Source organism: Halichondria panicea, chromosome 15 (genome assembly GCF_963675165.1).
Source record: "Halichondria panicea chromosome 15, odHalPani1.1, whole genome shotgun sequence".
Taxonomy (NCBI): Eukaryota; Metazoa; Porifera; class Demospongiae; order Suberitida; family Halichondriidae; genus Halichondria; species Halichondria panicea.
This window is the reverse complement of record NC_087391.1, coordinates 2,713,468-2,731,952: the sequence shown is the minus strand read 5'-3', so window position 1 is coordinate 2,731,952 and position 18,485 is coordinate 2,713,468. Positions and strand designations below refer to the sequence as shown.

Below are 18,485 nucleotides of genomic sequence, written 5' to 3'. Positions count from 1 at the left end.
AGGAAGTGTATAGGCAGAAGAGAACAAATTCTGTTATAAGTCAGTAAGTAATAAGACATGAAGGGTACAAACAATGGGACAAGCCACGTGATACTGGATGCGTTCGTTCACTGGAACTTTGGAGGCAAACAAATTTTGCACTTCTCTGCTCAAAATTGGCTACAATCAATAGACGTACTATAGACTGGTGTGATCCCAAAATAATATCAAGCAGCTGCACTGCAATTATAGCCTCTACACAGGCTCTCCTTTTTCTGTTCTTTATCACAATCGTTCAATAAGATAAAATACTGTCTTAATCGTTCAATGAGATAAAATACGGTAGTTAATTAGAGGAATAAAGAAAGAAATAGACGTAGAGTTAGGAAAAAGGAGAGCCTGTATCGGGAAGTCGCGTGAGGGTAGAAGGGTGGTAGAAGGGTGAAAATGAGCGTGGGCATGCTGAGCTAGAGATGTTGGACTGCCCACACAGATATCTATGACTAATAAAACTTTGCCTGCAGCATGCAAGCTGGACATGGACTTGGAACTGGAAGTTTGCAAGCACTATAGCTAGCTATATACCTTAGGCTTAGCTAGATGATCTACTAGTCTAGATTGTGTGTTCAGATTCTATCAGACTATTACCTTTTCTTGTGTCTTTCTACATGCTAGTATAGATCAAGAATAGCTTAAGTTAGTCATCATTATCATATATAGCAGGTAGCTACTGCCACCAGAGCTGGCCACGCTGGTTCTCTGATCTGACTTGCAGCACAGCTTGGTGGTTGTCTCAGTACAGTCTTATTAACTCTGAATGCGTGGGAGAATACCTTACGTCACGATTGTGGGCTACATATCGCCCACGTTCATAAAAATCCTTGTGGATCACGCGATTTCCCAAACCAGGCCTTACTTTTTCTTAACTGTACGCCCATTTCTTTCTTTGCTGCCTCACTAGCACTATGTCTTTCATGGATGAACAGTGACAACAGCAAGAAAAAGTAAGGCCAGGGAACGAGGCTACTGCAATTATGAGACAGTTGATAGCAATCTCTGGATCACTGTTGCAGATGCATGGCTTCCTTAGGTGACTCAAAACAGAGCAATGGAATGCCAACTGTTTTATCCACACTATTATAATTATCTTCGTATGGTGGAATTTTTGTATAATATTGAAGAGCATCATACGAAAATTAAATGATTCTACCTGAGTAATTCGCAATAACCATCCCTCAGACTCTTAACTGAAATTGTAATGTATATAGGCTACAACATGCAGGTATAACTTTTTTTAGAATAAAATTTGGGTTGCAGAGGTATAAATAACAGTTGGGCATCGGCTAATTTCCAAGCAATTAGCCGGTCATTTAACTATAATATTATACTTGCTCGGTCAACCTTAGCATATTTTCGCGAGTACCGGTATTAATATTAATTTCTGCGAACGAGAATAAAATCACAAAAATGTGTACTCGCAGATAATGGAAAATGCAATGATAAAACCACTTGCGAGTAATTAGAAACGCTATGAATATCACAATTTGAGCAGGATTAGCAGAATTTAATACGAGCTTAACAGTGAAAACGCAAACAAATCTACCCGTGAAAATATATCACCTTAAGGTAGCGTGCAAATACTGAAGGCAAAAAGGTCATAGTTAAGGTGCGCATGCGCACTAAAATAATGATCTCATACCAACCATGGTCTTTGTTTGATGTCAAGAGCAGGCCTAGATAATTATAGCAATGCAGTAGAGTGACAAGTTGATTAGACAAGATTTTATGAAATTTTATGAGCTATACCTTACATTCCCTACCCTCCTTTTTTTTATAGATAACTAAGGACATTGCATAGGTAATTTTTAGTGTGCAACCAATATCACCTGATGACAGAACAAATTATATTATGCTAAGACACTTTGCCAGGACAATCAAGAATGATGTGTTATTTATACATCAGGGTTGAAGCTGACTGTCCTGTGGCTGGGGTATTGTTCGACCCATAGAAGACTAAAACGTCATACATGTACAAGTATGCTGTCAGACGTATCAAAAGGAGACAAAAACACATTGTTAGGGACAAGCTTTAGTAATGTGTAAAAATTTACACAACGCATCTCTCCACAAAGGTTTAGAGGGAATAAATTGAAAGACATCGTTATATGTAATAGATCAAGCACACCATTACACCAAAGTTGACAACCTCATTAATATATAATTATTTTAAAAAAGAGCAAGGACCATTACTGCATATTCTATACATGACATTGTAATGCTACACAAAACAACAGCTTTGTGAGCATTAAAATAAACTTTACAGCTGAGAACACAAAATATTTGAGGAGCAAACTAAGGATGAAATGTATGTACACTAAATATATAGACTTTGTGGAAGTTTTAGTCACGTACCAACATTCTTATTTACCTAGAAAGGGCCATATTCTTGCCATACTGATTCTTCCTCAGGAATTTTTGAGCTAACACTGGCAGGCTGATATAAGGAAGAGAAGCTCCCGTCGATTTTTGAAAAGGGATCAGAATCATTTTCAAATTGAACATTCTCGTACGATTTTCTCTTTGATGGTGTGAATGCTTGGTCAGCTTGTGATAAGTCTCGAGGCTGGTTTATATCTGTGAGAGCTGAAAGATTGGGAGTGCTTCGACGTTTCTCATTCACATGTTTGGCTTCTAATGACGATGTGCTTTGTCTCCTCTTTTCTTCAAAAATTTTCTTTCCACTTTTTGCAGGCTTCCCCATCGGAGGCTTGCCACTATTCACTTTAGATTTTTGTTCATCAACTAAGCCTTCTGTGGATCGATGAAAATTTCTCTTAAACAGTCCTCGGCTTTTTGTCTTCTGCTTGCTATCTTTTTTTAATGCATCAGTACTTTTACTTCTCGACATGTGACTAGCACTTACAGTCGCACTTTTCTCTTCTCTGACTTCATTGAGAGGCTCTAAAAATGCTAACGCTTCTGTCAAGGACAATTGCTCATCTGCCAAAGTTTGTTGTGGTCGAAAATTACCAGTGTAGCTTTGAGAACTGATTTGGGAAGTATCCTGGAAAGGATTAGATTCACTATTAGGGGTAGATGATGAAGGTCCAGATAACTGTGTACCAATTCCAGAAAAAAAAATACTTGGCACAGGGGGATTATTGTTATTATTAAAGTTTGCATTTGCAGCTGGGTTGATGATCACAGGAACACCATCATTTTTGCTTGATAGCGATGTTTGACTAGGTGCAGATTGCAAGCTACTACTGGACTTGGAGCGTTGTGACACAGATTGCTGAGATGTTCTGAAGTCTCTTGCAGCTGAGAGTTGCTGGAGCTCTTCATTTTCAGGAATGGTGCCAGATGCATCTCCAGGATCAAATTTGGATAGGAACTCTGAGAGGTCGAATATTTGACTGCTGTTACTCGGTGGAGGGACAGGTAAGAGCATACTGTTACGAGGTGTGGACGGAGGAGTACCAATGATGAGTGAGGCTCGTTTTAATTCCATCACACGACGCTAAAAAGGGAAATATAGCATAAGAAGCAATATAGATATACACGTACATGTAGTAGTACATGTACAGTACCAAGTCTCTTGCAGCCAGCACTATACATGTACATTGTACATGTGCCGAGCATAAATCACTTCCAGGCAGCTTGAAAAGACAGCCTGGTACACATGATTATTTATTTTGCATGGGCTCAATCACCACTGAGTGATCGAATATATACATAAAATTTTATAAACACCAAAACACAGTCTTCTTCAGTAAATATTTACAAATCAATTCATGCACAGTGTACACCAAAGTTTAAATCACCTTATTAGGAGTTTTCTCACTCTCAGCCAGGAAATCTTCCAGTGTGATAAGGTTGTTATCTGATCTCTCTGGTTCAAAGCTCAACGAAGCACCAGCTTGAGCATGTCTCATCTTCACTGCTCCAGAACCAGGCAGTGTGTAGGAACGAGTTTTTCTTGGACGCATGAAAGGACTGCCATCCAGTGTGGGAGCACGAGGAACATACGAGTTACTGAAGCAACAGAACATTATAAGTCCAACAATTAGAAGCTAGACCTTGTCAAAGCAAAAAACAAGTGGGACGAATAACAGCTAATTATGCATAGCCATATAAATTTACCACATGTACACTAAAAAATGTAAAAGGGTTTGTCTGGTATGGAGGGCAGTAATACATGTAGTTGAAACTCACGATTCAAGCTGCTCTGTCTCTTCCATATCCTCGGAGTGTCTTCCACTGTTGGATGAAGAGATGGACTGACTGCTCTGAGACATGTTTCCATCTATTGCATACAGAGCTCCTCCTAACACGCCAGAGCTACCAGATGGAGAGCCCATTGACCCACTGTTTACGGTGTTGCTACTGCCCAAAGCTCCTGGCTCAGGAACTTCAAACACGTGACTGCGACCTTGAATCTTGCCTTTTAGCTTCTTAAAGCCTTTCTTAAGAATGTTTTTGCTCTTACTTTTCTTCCAATGGTCCATTTCCTTGGAGATGTGCTCTTTTTGATGAGCAATAAGTTTCTCAGTTAGACGAGCCTTGTCTCTTTCTAGCTCACCAAGACGATCACTGTAAAGCAAACATACATTAATACATGTACATGTATACAGTCAATGAGTCAGGAGTGCATGATACAGTACATATACATTTTTTTTATCAATACAAGTATTGACGTCACACTGAAAGCATAAGCCTTGTGCTTGTCCATTAAATCTACCTAACTCACGCCAAAAATCTTTCATCCTCAAAGGCTTGGTCTTTGCTCTCTAAAGTCTTGACCAGTAGCTCTTGGTTTTTCTCCAGCATCTTATTGACCTGCTGCAAGAGGGTCTTTTTCTCTTCCTCTAGTGTCTGGTTCAGTTGCTCTAGCATCTGAAGGCGATCATTGAGCCTCTGGTTGTGACTGTCTTGTTGTTGGATCACATGTTTTGCCTCTAGGAAGTCTCTAGTGAGATGGTTATTCTGTATAAGGAAAGAAGAGCACTGCTGGCAAATGCAGTTGTAGTGTATAGGTCAATAACGGGGGAAAAACGCTTGCTGTATTGCACATTTACATTTGCAAGGCAAGGAAACACCAAAAAGCATGGAAACAAGCACGAGAAAGTCGAATGTCAATCTGTTACACCATCCAGTAATAATAAATATCAATTGGAAACATTGATATGTACGTAGGTGCATAACATATTTCTAAACAAAATTACATGTACGTGTATACTCACCTCCTCTTGTATAGCATGAAACTTGTCCCTGAGACGTAGCGCATCTGCAGCCTGCTCCTTGAGACGGTTCATCTCCCTAGGAGAATGGGTTCTGCTCACAATGCGGGGGCTTCCAACCTCTTTAAGTCTGTCTATACTCATACGAAGGTCCTTGATTTCTTGCTTTTGTTGGTGATTTTCATCTGTAAGTTCCTCTATTCTGCTGTCAAGCACCTTAATCCTGTCATCCTTGTTGCTCAGGCTCTGAGAGTAGAAGTCTTTGAATTTGGACTCTAGCTCTTGGAGTTGCCTGATACATGAAAAAATTGGCAATAACACAACTGTACCCAGCAGTTCACCTATACTCATTTACCCATCGATATGCATATTCTTGTCACTTTTAAAACAAAGTTCCCCCTTTGCCCTTATTCAAGGGTATCTTTATTTTGATGGCTACCCTGTACTTCTAGTCTGTCCAAAGGCATTAGAATTCTAAAATTCTAAGAGATCTTGCATAGCTCTATCATTTTTTTGCAAGCCCAGCGATTCTGTGATATCAACGTCCACGCACACGCACACGCACACGCACACGCACACGCATTGAACCCCATGAAACACAAGTCCTGTTGAATGCTGGCAGAAGATGAAGGTCAAGTTTTTTGTAAACTATCTGACCTCTGCCCTCTATCTACGGGCTAACCACCAAAACAATAACTTCCAAACCATTAACTTCCAAACCATAAAGAGAAACCTTTATTGTTGGGTTTGACCTTTATAAGGATTGACCTTTATTGAATCGACCTTTACTGAAATGACCTACATGTACATGCGTGAGAACTCTACCGGCACACGTACGCCATGTATATAATTATTATTATGCAGACAGGAAAATGCACCTTGTCTCCTGCAAGTCATGCTCATCTCCAACTGAGCTTAATCTACTGAGTCTGGCATGCTGGTTGCGCTCCTTCCTCAACTCCTACAAAAGCCACCAAAACATAAATTACTGCACACATTATTTTATTTACACATGAATGTATAATTCAAAATTTTCTTCCAGTATAGTGAACCAGCAAAAATCACCTCACCTCTTTGAGTCTAGCAATCTCCTTATTGTCGGCATGGATTTGGGCTGTTAACTTTTTGTTTGTCTTTTCGACCCCTGCATTGACCCTCTCACTGCTCTGCTTGAGCACCTGCAGTGACCTATCCAGCTCACGATTCTGCCTCTCCAAGCGCAAGAGCTTTGTCTGACTCTCACTGGAATAGTAAGAGACACACTCAAACATACATTAGGTAAAAAGCAACACACTAAAATATAAAGAAAGGGTCGTACAGTACCGTATATGCTTGATCAGAGACCACACTCAAATAGTAGCCTACCTACAGCCCATCTTCAGTGCAATAGAAGCCCCTTTCAAATAGTAGCCTCAGTTATATTGATACTGGTATCTATGGTAGCAGCTAGCTAGGTACCAACTTGTTATTGCTTTTGAAAATTTAAGTCAAGTTTGTCCAGGTGAAAATACTTTTGATGACAAACTAAAAACTGAATTAGTTGGGGTGTTAGTACATGTAGGCCTACTAAACGCCTCTCTCAGACAGTGGCCTCTCTCGAATTGTAGCCTCCTCTGCCAGCAAAATGAAACATTTAGTAGCCACAGCCTCTGATCAAACATATATGGTACGCCACAGCCTCTGATCAAGCATATATGGTACGCCACATAATATGTACACAATCAGCCACACTTTATTGTACATAATACAAACGCTACTCACAGGTCCACACCACTTGGCTGAGTTTGTCCGTTAGAGTCTGTGTCTATAACATTAAGTAATATTGTTGTTAATAGTAAAATCTGAGGGGTAATAAATATATATCCGCACATCGACTCCAGGAGCCTATAAACTATAGACTCTAGTGGCATTTCTAGTACGAACCTTCATTGGAGAGTTTCAACTTAAGTTGTGCCACATGACTCTTCAATGTCTCAATCTCAACAGACCTATACATACAAATGCAACAGATTAACAGATATCCAAACACTACACAGTGCATGCAACCTGCCGAGTAGAATACCACAAATAACAATCAACTAGAGCATTGATCAATAGCATGTCTCACAACTAGAGGAATGCTGTAAAAGCAGTAGCATGCATGATGAAGTAAGTAGAGAAGCCACCGGCCACTATTAACATGTAAACCTACAAAGCTGTGGCAAGGCTTTGATAATGGGATTGGTAATACTGTAGTCAGGGGCGTTTCTAGAGATTGAAGCAGGGAGGTGCTCAAGAGCACAGAAAAAAATAGGGCGGCGTGCATAGCGCGCAATTTTACACCCCCGCATTAATTTTTTTGTTATTCACTCTATCACAGGCAGAAAGAGTCAAGACGCTCTCTCTCCAGAGATACTGAACATAAACATGATATGGAAACAGAAATCAGTGCAATAGACAAACATTTTCACGTGTGTGCAGCTCTATAAATCTACAATTCAGTCAATTGGTTTGCATGGTTTATCCATTGTCTTGTTGTTTATGCTCCTTTTCTTGACATGATAGCTTTATAGCACCCTGTTCTAGTTCTTGAAAGTAGTTGGAGACTCTCCCTGCATCACACTCAGCCATAGTAGAGCTGCAAACTTTTGCAAATAACATTGCTACTGCTTGCCACTCGTGCTTTTTGCCACTCAAAATGGCAGACATATGTAACCACGCCCCCTAATTAATGAGTTTTAGGGAGTTTTGGCCGGAAGTGGGCGGATCTGCATAACCTCTATAGTTGACAGCGAAGGATCTAGTAGCATCCCTACAGCTGTAGTAGCTCTACGCCTTATGCTGGTAGTGAGTCTGGTGCTGAAAGACAGCTATTTGTTTCGCTTGCCACGCCCCTTTATTGAAGGGGCGGGGCAAGTACAAAGCCACTAAACAGCATTTCATCGAATTTCCATGTTTTGTACATCGTTTTATACTGAAAATCATCATTAAATACAGAAAAATGAGCTGATTAATACTGAAAAGAAAAGTTTCTACTTGGAGGCTCTGTCTGGGGTACATCCTAGCAAACTGGTCAATCACTGCAATGGGGATGTCCAGTCACTCTAGTGTTAGTCATTGCTTCTCAAAATCTCTCAGTGGAGCAAGAGGTGACTGGGAGAGTCCAGAGGATCTTGATCAGCTATTATGCATTACATAACAACATTGGAATATGGCAATGCTGATTGCGCATGCTCAATTGGGCGTGGTCATGACTTGTAATCGTTGTAATGAGATAGAAATCTGCACGTACGTACTTTGGAGCTGCACAGTTAGCTAGCTACTGCACGAGTGATAGGATTAGTTTCATGGTTGTCTGGGAGGACAGGGGGGTGCTCAAGCCCCCAAAGCCCCCCATTGTACACGCCACTGGTAGTGGTAGGTCATCTGGGACTGTAATTACAGCAGAGTCATCAAGGAAACCCTGAGCATTCGCATGGAAACAAATAGGGCTCCACGTGGTTATATTTCGCATATGCAAGGAACTATAAATTAAACCAGTTAATTATGCTAGCCAATGTGCACATTGCACTTCTAAGAATTAAGTCCATTCGTAGCTGCTTTAAGTTTTGTTGAGGGTGGGCCTGGGTGGCCCCCTCAGCTCAGGTGCAGCTCTTTTCTCACTCTTGCAGCTACAGCCAATAGTTAGCCAGCCTTCTAGTGCAGAGCTAACTGAGTAGAGTAGTAGGGTAGAAAAGTTTTGATACGCACTATTTGGAAAGACTGCCATTGTTTGGGCTTAGCTCAAGAATGAAGCATTATTTTGCAAATCCAATGCATATACATGTACATGTAGAAGCCCTTACTTGCACTTCGATGATTATTGAGCAGCTATAGCAGTCTACACAGACAGACACACAGATTGAGAGACACAAATACTGTTACAGTACTCTATCGTATACTTTGCTTGCGCATGCGCACACCAAGGCACAACTAATAACTTGTTTTATGAGGCTTTCAGCACAGCACTTTTGGCGTCCAGGTGAGCAGACTCAGAATACACAGACACAGACAAACGACACTGACTGACTTCTATAACCGGCGGCTGTCTACACATCTCAGTTTAATAATCAACGTAACAGCTAATCCAACCGTATTTACTACTTGCTGTTGATCGTTCTTGCAAAGCCATAAGCACTCACAAAGTTTTTGTAAATAATAATAATTATGTTAGCCACACACAATAATTATACACAATACTGTAGCAACACGGTAAAAGATTTAAAACTAATTATACGTACAGTACAGGCTTGGACAGAGTCATGAAAAGACTGCAAAACAGAAGATTGACGACCATGCATGCCTTACTTGCTGTCCTGGCTCATCTCAAGCTGAGCATTCTGCTGTAGGAGCTCCTGCATCCTGAGTCCTTCTTCATTTATCTCATCTTCCAGACTCTCCACTCTCACATTGAGGGCAGCATTGTCTGCCTGAATGTCACCCAACTGCTCCAGTTTGGCATGCAGCCCAGTTAGCTCCTCCTCTAGCAACACCTTGGTCTCCGAGAGGAGGGCATTCTGCTGACGCAGCTCCTAAGTGAATGACAGACACAGAATGTGTGTAACAATATTGGCTAGTATACGTAACGATCGCCAGATATTTTTATGAACTACATGTTACGTAACAATGTATCTGTGGGTTTGTTATACACACTGCACTAGACTCTCCCAGGTGTGAATGCTGCACATGTATATCTACTAGTACATCGTATACCGACCAGTATGTGCCACAATGTGTCCAGGAGCACTCACCATCATCTTTCTGGTACTAGCTCCGTCAATATCCTCGAGTCGCTCTTCCTGGCTTTTCATTTCAGACTGTTGTATCTCTAGTCGTGTTACTTTGGACCTACTTCCTTGGACCTCTTCCTTAAGTCTGATGATTTCTCTTCGATCAGTGTGAGCCTGTGATTGAAGCTTTTTGTTCATCTTTTCTAGCTCTCCACACTTAGCCTGATAATGCCTCAGAGCCTCTATCGATTTCTCTAACTCACGAGTCTCTTTCTCTAATCTTTGGAGCTTGGCACGAGATGCTCTGGGAAAGGCACAACACACGTCACTGCATTTTTCTATCTTAAAATCGAACTTAAAGTACACACTTGAAAAGGGGGGATATCCCCCCACTGGCTCAAACCCCCCCCCAACATTTGCATTCAGGTACCGGGCAACCCCAAAACCAAGAATTCACCTAAGACCACCTAATTAGCCAGGCTTTCCATAGCTGGATCGGTTACATGTATGTATGTAACACGTATACATGTACATGTACTTCAAAGTGACACTCTGGTGCAAAAATACGTGATAAGGAAAGTATCAACCGTTTACTCCCAGGCATTAATAGAGCTACATTGTATATACAATCATTTTAATAGGGTACCGGGTATTGGAAATGAATAGTAGGTTGAGAATGCGACTCAAAGCATCTTCCTCTAACTCACTGCAATAATTATGCCATATATCGGCCCTACAATGGTTATGCCATATACATGTACTGGGACTGCATTTCCTTTGATCTCAAAGGTCAAAAGGCAACAAACAATGTATACTACACACTAGGAGTGCATGACTACATGCATAGATCATTTGCTACCAAATGAATTGCATACGTGATACCTCAAACTGTATAAGGCATCTACATTGTGCAACTACTACACTGTAATAATCTGTATAAAATTAATGAACATACATTTCAGCTTCTGAGACCCTTGGAGGGCTGAGTATCGTCTTGTGAGCACTCGAACTGCTCCTAGTCTGCAGCTGCAACAATTGGGCTCGCTGTGCCTCAGACTCTTCAAATCTAAAGTGAAAATACAGTGCAAAGCTCAGTACATGAGCTACTAACGCAATCTTTTTACTTACACTTTCTTTTTCTCCAGTTCTAGCTGTGCGTTTTGTTCTAATAGTTCTTGCAGTCTTCTCTGGTCCTCTTCATGTTCCTAAAGTGTTACCACAGTAACAATTATAGCACAACCATTGTACAGTATGTTAACCATAATAATACAGCGGGTATGCAAGAATGTATACAATAATGCTGTGAAGAATACACATTTAATGCAAGCAGGTAGCAGGTATACAATAGTAGTATACACAACTTACTGAGTTATGAGAGTCTAGTTGGACTTTGAGAGAAGCATTTTCATCCTGAATGTGACCTTTGAGTGAATTAATAGAGACATAATGTAAAGCGTTTACTACAGAGACAATACTCACTGATTAGGGCCACTTTAGCCTGAAGGGCCTCCACTTCATCCTCCAGTTTAGCCTTAGCTTCCAAGAGGTTCTCATTGCGAACTTTGATATTCTGAATATAATTATGAACAGCATTGAATTTATTACACACTTCTAAAGATGATGTACATGTAATTGGTGACCACATGTGGTGACCTTTTACCACAAACAGAACAGGCACATTATAGCATGCTTTCTGGCACAGCACTATGGTCTAAATCTCGTCGCACTAGTAAATCACCAACCTTCAACTTTGGTGCTATCCTATTGGCCTCATCAAGCCTTTCCCTCTGAGTGCTGAGCTCCACCTGCAGCTTGTCCACACGACTGGCCTTCACCTTCAACACTTCATTCTCTTCCTTCAGCTTAATTATATCTTTCCTGTCACTGTGTGTCTGAGCATGAAGTTTCTTGGTAGTTTTCTCCAGCTCAGCTCCTTTGGCTTGGGCATGCCTCAAAGCCTCCATTGTCTTTTCCATTTCACGAGCCTCTTTCTCAAGCCGGACCACCTTCACCTTTGATGCTCTGATGGGACAGGAGATTAGAATGAGACACTTCTAAGCATGCACATAGACATTTGCAGAGTGATCAAATTACATTCACATACAAACATCCACACAAGTTATAATTATATTTTGTGTACAGTACAGGTGTTGTATGTGTACAATGTGCAGTCAGGCATGCACTCCTGGTGCAGTACCGTATTACTAGAATGTTTTGCTGGTCAAAACCTTTGCGAATGAGCCAAATCAGCAGCAAATTTTACCCTTTGCGATCTAACCAAATCAGCAGCAAATTTTACCCTTTGCGATCTAACTATTGCGTTCTGGCAAGGATCGTGTGTATTTACTAGTAATAATTTAGGTTTTGCGGATTTTATTGTTGCAAATTGATCAACCATCGCAAAGTTCGCATATGTTTGATGCTCGCAAAACATTCTAGTACATTAGCAATCAAAATAATTAACATCCACTTACGACATTATTATAGCAAATGTTCGTCAGCACTTTGTGTGTGGGAGAAGGTGCGTGTGCATTACTTACAAATCAGCCTCTGTTAGCTCAAAGCTAAGGCTACTAGATTCTCCTGGAGCTCCAATGCTGGAGGCAGACGACTCTCTTAAGGATTCCAGCTCACTAGTCAGCAGAGCACACTTTTCTTGACTGGAATGAAAGAAATTGAGCTTATAAACTGAACGAGTTCCATTCCATTACGGTACAGCTCTGAACAGTGCAGTGCACACATTTTCACATAACAAATAACAAACTAAGCCTTTGGTTGCCATGCAACAGATTTAAGTATTGTACATGCACATAAAAATATGTACAATGTATTTGTGTCAATTAATACTTTAGTTCCACACAATACAACAATACTCACTACTGCCTGTTGTCTATTTCCAGTCGCGTATTGTTACTGAGTAGCTCCTCTATTCTCTGACTGTCCATCTCCTTTTCCTCCTCCAGAGCCTCCGCTCTCACCTTGCAGGACACTACAGCTTCTTGAAGCTCATCCATACCCTCAGTCTTGGCAGACAAAGAAGTGGCCTTCTGCTCCAGGAGCTTTTTGGTTTGTGACATCAGGTCATTCTGGCCTTGAAGGTCCTGAGGGGAAGAGTGAGGTAAAAGTTTTAATATCCTGTACATGTACATAGTACAGTGATGCATAATAGACTAAGAGGATTTTGATATTCACGTGATTGATGAGACTTACAGCAATTCTTTTCTTCAAGTAATCAGTATCTTCGGCCTTCTGCTTGTACTTAATTACTTCGATCTCAAGTTTTTCAACCTTTGCACTTTGAACTCTGAGAGCTTCAACTTCATCCCTGTACACCCGCACACTCTTAGCATCTTCAGCCAACTCTCTCTTTTCTTGATGGAGCTGTTTCACAGCCAATCTCAGTTTGTCACCTTCCTCGCGGGCATCAGAAAGAGTTTCGGCCCTGCCGTCTCTGTGTATGTGGGCAATAACGGTAAAACGGATCAGGCAAGTACTTAAAGCAGGGCTTCATTTAGGGGAGAGGCGCTCGCCCCCCGGGAAATTCTTATTGTCAGTATAGTACCCGAGAATTGATGCTATCTCGGAACAAAAATTTATTTGGATATTAGATAAAGGCCTGCTAAGTTGCTAAATTATACTTACTAACCCTAATACTAAACAAAGGTACAGTAGAACTACAATTATCCAGACACCTTAGTCCAGATGCAGATAAACTACGCCTTGATCCACCCACTTATTGATCCAAATTTAGTGTACCTGGTCGTCTAGGCATGCACAGAAGATATCATGCATGTCTCCATGGAAACAGTTATTCATTGCGTATTTAAAAGACATGCCCATTTTCTGATTTGTCTCCATCGTAGAAAAATTTGTCAGCTGTAGGATTATTATAGAAGAATAACATACGGCCCCATGCAGGCATGCACAGATATTAAGGTGTTTGTCATTAATTGTCAAAGAAAGTAAGCAAACAGAAAGGAGCCATGCTTGACGGTACTAAGACTCCAAATGACGGCAGAAGCACGGAAAATGTTCTCCAATAAGATTGTTAAGCCCTCTATATTATATGGGTCTGTATACATTTTAGCCAAGAAGAGCTTGCAACTGCAGCAAAAGACATCGAATGCACAGCGCTTGGACCTAGGAAGCTCCTGAGCATCCGTAGGACCCGACGTGTTGCTTAACTAGTGCTGCAAAATCCGACATAGTCTTGCAGTATGCATCATGCACTGAATTGTTGCTAGGGGGAGGTCCTTTTATAATGCTGCAGTCACATGCCACGGTAGCAGATATGATATACCACACCTACTCGGAGAACATAATATACATGTACACATGTAGGTACATATCCTCCTCGTAGGTGTGGCATGTACTTCCGGATAATGAGGTTCTACTGTACATACATGTAGTACGTTGTTCATGCCATACATTGTACATGTACTTGGTAGGATGTGTGCACTGGTCACGCACATAATACTAATTACGGGCATTATTATGTGCATGTACCTGTCTACATAAACTGAACAAAGTAACTTTTGTTATACAGATGTCAGCACAACTCACAGTTTCTCTTGCAGTGCCCTACACTTTTTCTTGAGCTCAATCATCTCAGGATTTACAGAGGGTGATCTTATCGGTGACGATACTGGCAAACCGTTTACATGATGAACAGAGAGCTCAGAGTTCTGTGAGTCATGAAGGCTCTTGTAATAATCTCTCTCTAGTAGGATCTCTGTGATATGGTCATAGTGGTGGTCTCGCTCCTTGGCTACACGTTGAAGGTGAATATAGGCGTGCCGACATAGCCCTTCAAGGCTCCTGAAAGCAAGTTGATAGTGTATGTATGACAATAATCTGGAAGTATGTAGATAGAGTATGGGAGTATGACAATACAGACCAAGAACAAATTGCATTGAGCTTCTGCTTGTTTGATTTCACACGTACAGCTATGGAATACAATACTGTTTGCAGCTCTCACTGTTTCGAGATCTCCTCGAGGTCGTTCCAGTCTATGGAGCATACATAGTCGGTGGAGTCAGTGACCTGTTGGATGTGCAGCACAAGTGACTGTTGCTGAGATAGGTCCATGCTCTTCATGTTTTCAATGATGGGGCCCTTGGATTCGCACTGTATGGCACAGCCCAGTAGCAGAGTGAGCAACTTCTCCAACTGGTCTAGACTAAAGTCTGGGGGAAGAACAATTAGCAATTTATGGGTTGACCCCACAAAGTTATGATGCAAGCCTGAGCTATGGGTTTAGGAACACTTACAGCAAAGGAATACAATTCATTTGATGCTTGAGGCATTTACAATGTAAATAGAAAACTTGGGGTGCCATACACACACAAAGTGGCTGTGTGAATTAATTATGCATACTTCATGTTGCATGTACTGTGAACAGGGGCATTTCTAGAAATTGAAGCAGGGGGTGCTCAGGATTTACAGGAAAAAAAGTTGTTGATACCCTATTTGCTTGCTCAATCAAGCCAATAAATGTAAATTCATATGCATAGAGAATTCGATAAAACTGCTCAGTTAAGCTACACCAGTGCTGATAGCTAGATTATATAGTCTCATGGTTGTCTGGGAGGCCAGAGGGGTGCTCAAGCCTCCAAAGCCCCTCGTTAGACACGCCAGTAAGTATACATGTACGTATACTGTATGCTCTACACACCTGACTCTGGATCGTAGCAGATTGACGAGATGTTAGGGAGATTACAAATGACGAGCTGTTGGACAGAAGTGAGGTAAAAGTGCTTAATCCTCTGTACCAAAATTTGGAAGTTTTGTAGACACAAAGCCAAGTCCAAGGTGACACTCCTGTTAACTTTGGACATGCTGTAGGCATTGGGGTCCCTGAAAAACAGATAAAAAATAATTGTATACTGTACATACAATCAGAGGAACAATTCACAAATATTAAGCTGCAAATCCCACTACAATGAACACTACACAATACAAAAAGTGTTTCAAGAGTGGCTGATTACTTTATCATTCACTTACACAGTGTACATAACTTTGTTGAGCAGTACTCCATTGCTCAGGTCATGCACAGTCTCTATTGGCACAGTCTGGTCAAATGTTTTGAGCTGCAGGTATTAATAAAGTTCACATTATGACATAAATCAGACCAAAACTGCCTATTAGTTTGACGGCTCAAATACTGGGTTGGTTAAAATTTAATGGTTGGCATACCCTCGAGGAACATCTATTTTCTGTTCTACTACAAATATTGAAGCCTCTGGCTCAAGTTTGAAGGAACAGCGTTGCTGAAACATAATAGTACATCCACTTTGACATGGAACTCATCCTAAGGCATAATTTCAATTCAATATTGCAACCGAGTGAACTAGGAAACTAGTAACTGCCAACATGAATGTACATCTATCTATCATGGGACAATCAAAACTGAGGAACAAACAAATTGATAATTGACACAAGAGCAACGTACATTTATAGTGCACAATATAATACGTCAAAGGCTCAGCAGCAATTCACACTACGTTGACACACAACCATAGTTGGCTTAATGTACCTTGTCAAAACCAGATAGCTACAAATAACACAGTACATTCGGAGAGTACTATTATAATGGATTCAATTGTATTACTGAAAAGATTGAAAGTTCCTAGAAGCCTGACACGAAACACATTGCACCTTACCTACTAATACTGAGCATATACATGTACATACGTACATGTACCTAATCTTTCACTGTTTTGTACCACACTTACGTCACCACTAATTGATCTCATTGGTCAACAGCTGTATGATACATAGAAAAATAACATACAGTCCCAGGCATGCACAGTTTTCAAGGTGTTTTCATTTGTTCGAAAGTGTAAGCAAAGAGAAAGGAGCTATGCTTGATGGTACTAAGACTCAAAGCGACCGCAAAAACACGGAAGCTGCTCTCCAACAAGATGGCTAATATAAGCCTCCATGGGTCCATGGGCGTGGTTCAGATACATTTTATCCCTTGCAACTCCAGTAAGGGACGTCGAATGCACAACGCTTGGACCAAGGAATCGACATGTTGCTCAACTGGCTCTTTGACGGCTGCAAAATCTGACATAGCTTTGCTCTTTTGCAGTATGCATCGTGGGGGAGGTCTTTTTATAGTGCTGCAGTCACGTGGTGTAAGTCACCACACCTACTCAGAGGATATGCACTCACGTATATCCTCTTCGTAGGAATGGTATATCCTATACGTATCTACATAATTACAGCGACTAAATGTACATTACATACCCATTTTCCCTCATCATAGCAACAAAAAGCACAAACTAATCAATACTGTCGGCAATCATTATTCGATCGCGATAAGCACCTATGAGGAGTGCATAACAAAATATGAGAGAGGGAGTGTGTGTGTGGAAAGTAACATGACATACATGACGTACATGAGCTGCATGGCGCTTTATAACTCATTGTGAAGCTGCTCGCATGCTAGTGCAGTTTAGCTACATGTGTGGCTAGATGTGTGCATAGACAGTCTAGTAGATAGAAGGCGGTTACCAGTATATACCTGTAGAAAGCTCTATTCCTAAACAAAGACAGTAGTTGTCTTGGAGAGGATGGAAACCACTCTTGTTACGCAATAAACTTGATACGCTGAAACGAACGCAATGCAGCACACATGTATAGCTATTTTCGACACTCTTGCTCTCCACCCTCGCTCTCTTATTACCTCTACTTTTGACTGTGTACTACATGTACAGGATCAGGAATTGTATAAACATGAATTAGACAATATAAACATACACTTGTGCGTGTACTAATGGTGTATTTGTACTACAGCGCATCTCTTTACCTAACTCTTTACCTAATAAAGGAAATCTAATTAGCTTATCGACAACAACATCAAAACACCAAGATAAATGTAGTATCTCTCCACACACAGTTGGCAAGAGCGCAAACAACTACAGTAGTCCAGGCTACGTGTGTACCATTGGGACATATGCTACCTTTCGTATATTAAAACCATTAGGCAATGACTTGGAACGTTGATCACACATAATGACACACAATTATCAACTTTAATCGAAGACTAAACAAAGTCTTTTAGCAACAAAAAACCGTGCCATTGAGTTCTATAGTATCTATTAATTAACAACATTTAATACAAAACTCACCCATGCCACTAGAGGAGAGTTCATAAACTGCTCAGCCTTTGTGGGACCAGTGGGTGTTGTAGAGTTAGACATGATTCTCTAGGCTCCTCTCTACAGTACAGTAGCTCTGAATACAGCTACCTGGGTGGCCTTGGTAGCCAAGTTTCCCCCACACACAAATAGACTCCAGTGATTGTAGGATACAAACAACGTCGTATCAGTATCTTGTAGCTCTGTACATAGACTAATACCCAGAGAGCACACAGCCGTGTACGTATAATGATACGTGCCTTCAACAACAACAGTCTAGTCATGTACCATGGGTCTAATACTTTAAAACTTTAAAACAGGGGTTCAATTAGAATGTATCCAGGTGTTAGGATAATGATATTCATACAGATCAC

General features: G+C 40.9%; 1 protein-coding gene across 1 annotated transcript; it reads right to left on the bottom strand.

Moving 5' to 3' along the window:
* Positions 1-2,186: 2,186 nt before the first annotated feature.
* On the bottom strand, positions 2,187-18,433 carry LOC135349010 (girdin-like). The gene is made up of 24 exons (XM_064547453.1): positions 18,103-18,433; positions 15,971-16,056; positions 15,642-15,823; positions 14,946-15,153; positions 14,531-14,785; positions 13,178-13,418; positions 12,845-13,068; positions 12,508-12,627; positions 11,710-11,989; positions 11,447-11,537; positions 11,333-11,388; positions 11,096-11,172; positions 10,923-11,033; positions 9,989-10,271; positions 9,546-9,769; positions 7,143-7,207; positions 6,981-7,023; positions 6,290-6,461; positions 6,098-6,180; positions 5,223-5,511; positions 4,730-4,965; positions 4,195-4,572; positions 3,804-4,014; positions 2,187-3,499 (listed from the first exon to the last, which is right to left on the bottom strand). The coding sequence occupies exons 1-24, from the start codon at positions 18,172-18,174 to the stop codon at positions 2,408-2,410; spliced, it is 5,079 nt and encodes a 1,692-aa protein (XP_064403523.1). The 5' UTR covers positions 18,175-18,433; the 3' UTR covers positions 2,187-2,407.
* Between the last annotated feature and the right edge of the window lie 52 nt (positions 18,434-18,485).

Coding starts and splice junctions, on each gene's coding strand:
- LOC135349010 (XM_064547453.1), bottom strand. CDS start 18,174: ATGTCTAACTCTACAACACCCACTGGTCCCACAAAGGCTGAGCAGTTT. Junction 15,154..15,641: donor CTGCTACGATCCAGAGTCAG/GTGTGTAGAGCA, acceptor TTCTTCCCCCAG/ACTTTAGTCTAGACCAGTTG. Junction 11,990..12,507: donor GAGCTAACAGAGGCTGATTT/GTAAGTAATGCA, acceptor CTGTCCCATCAG/AGCATCAAAGGTGAAGGTGG.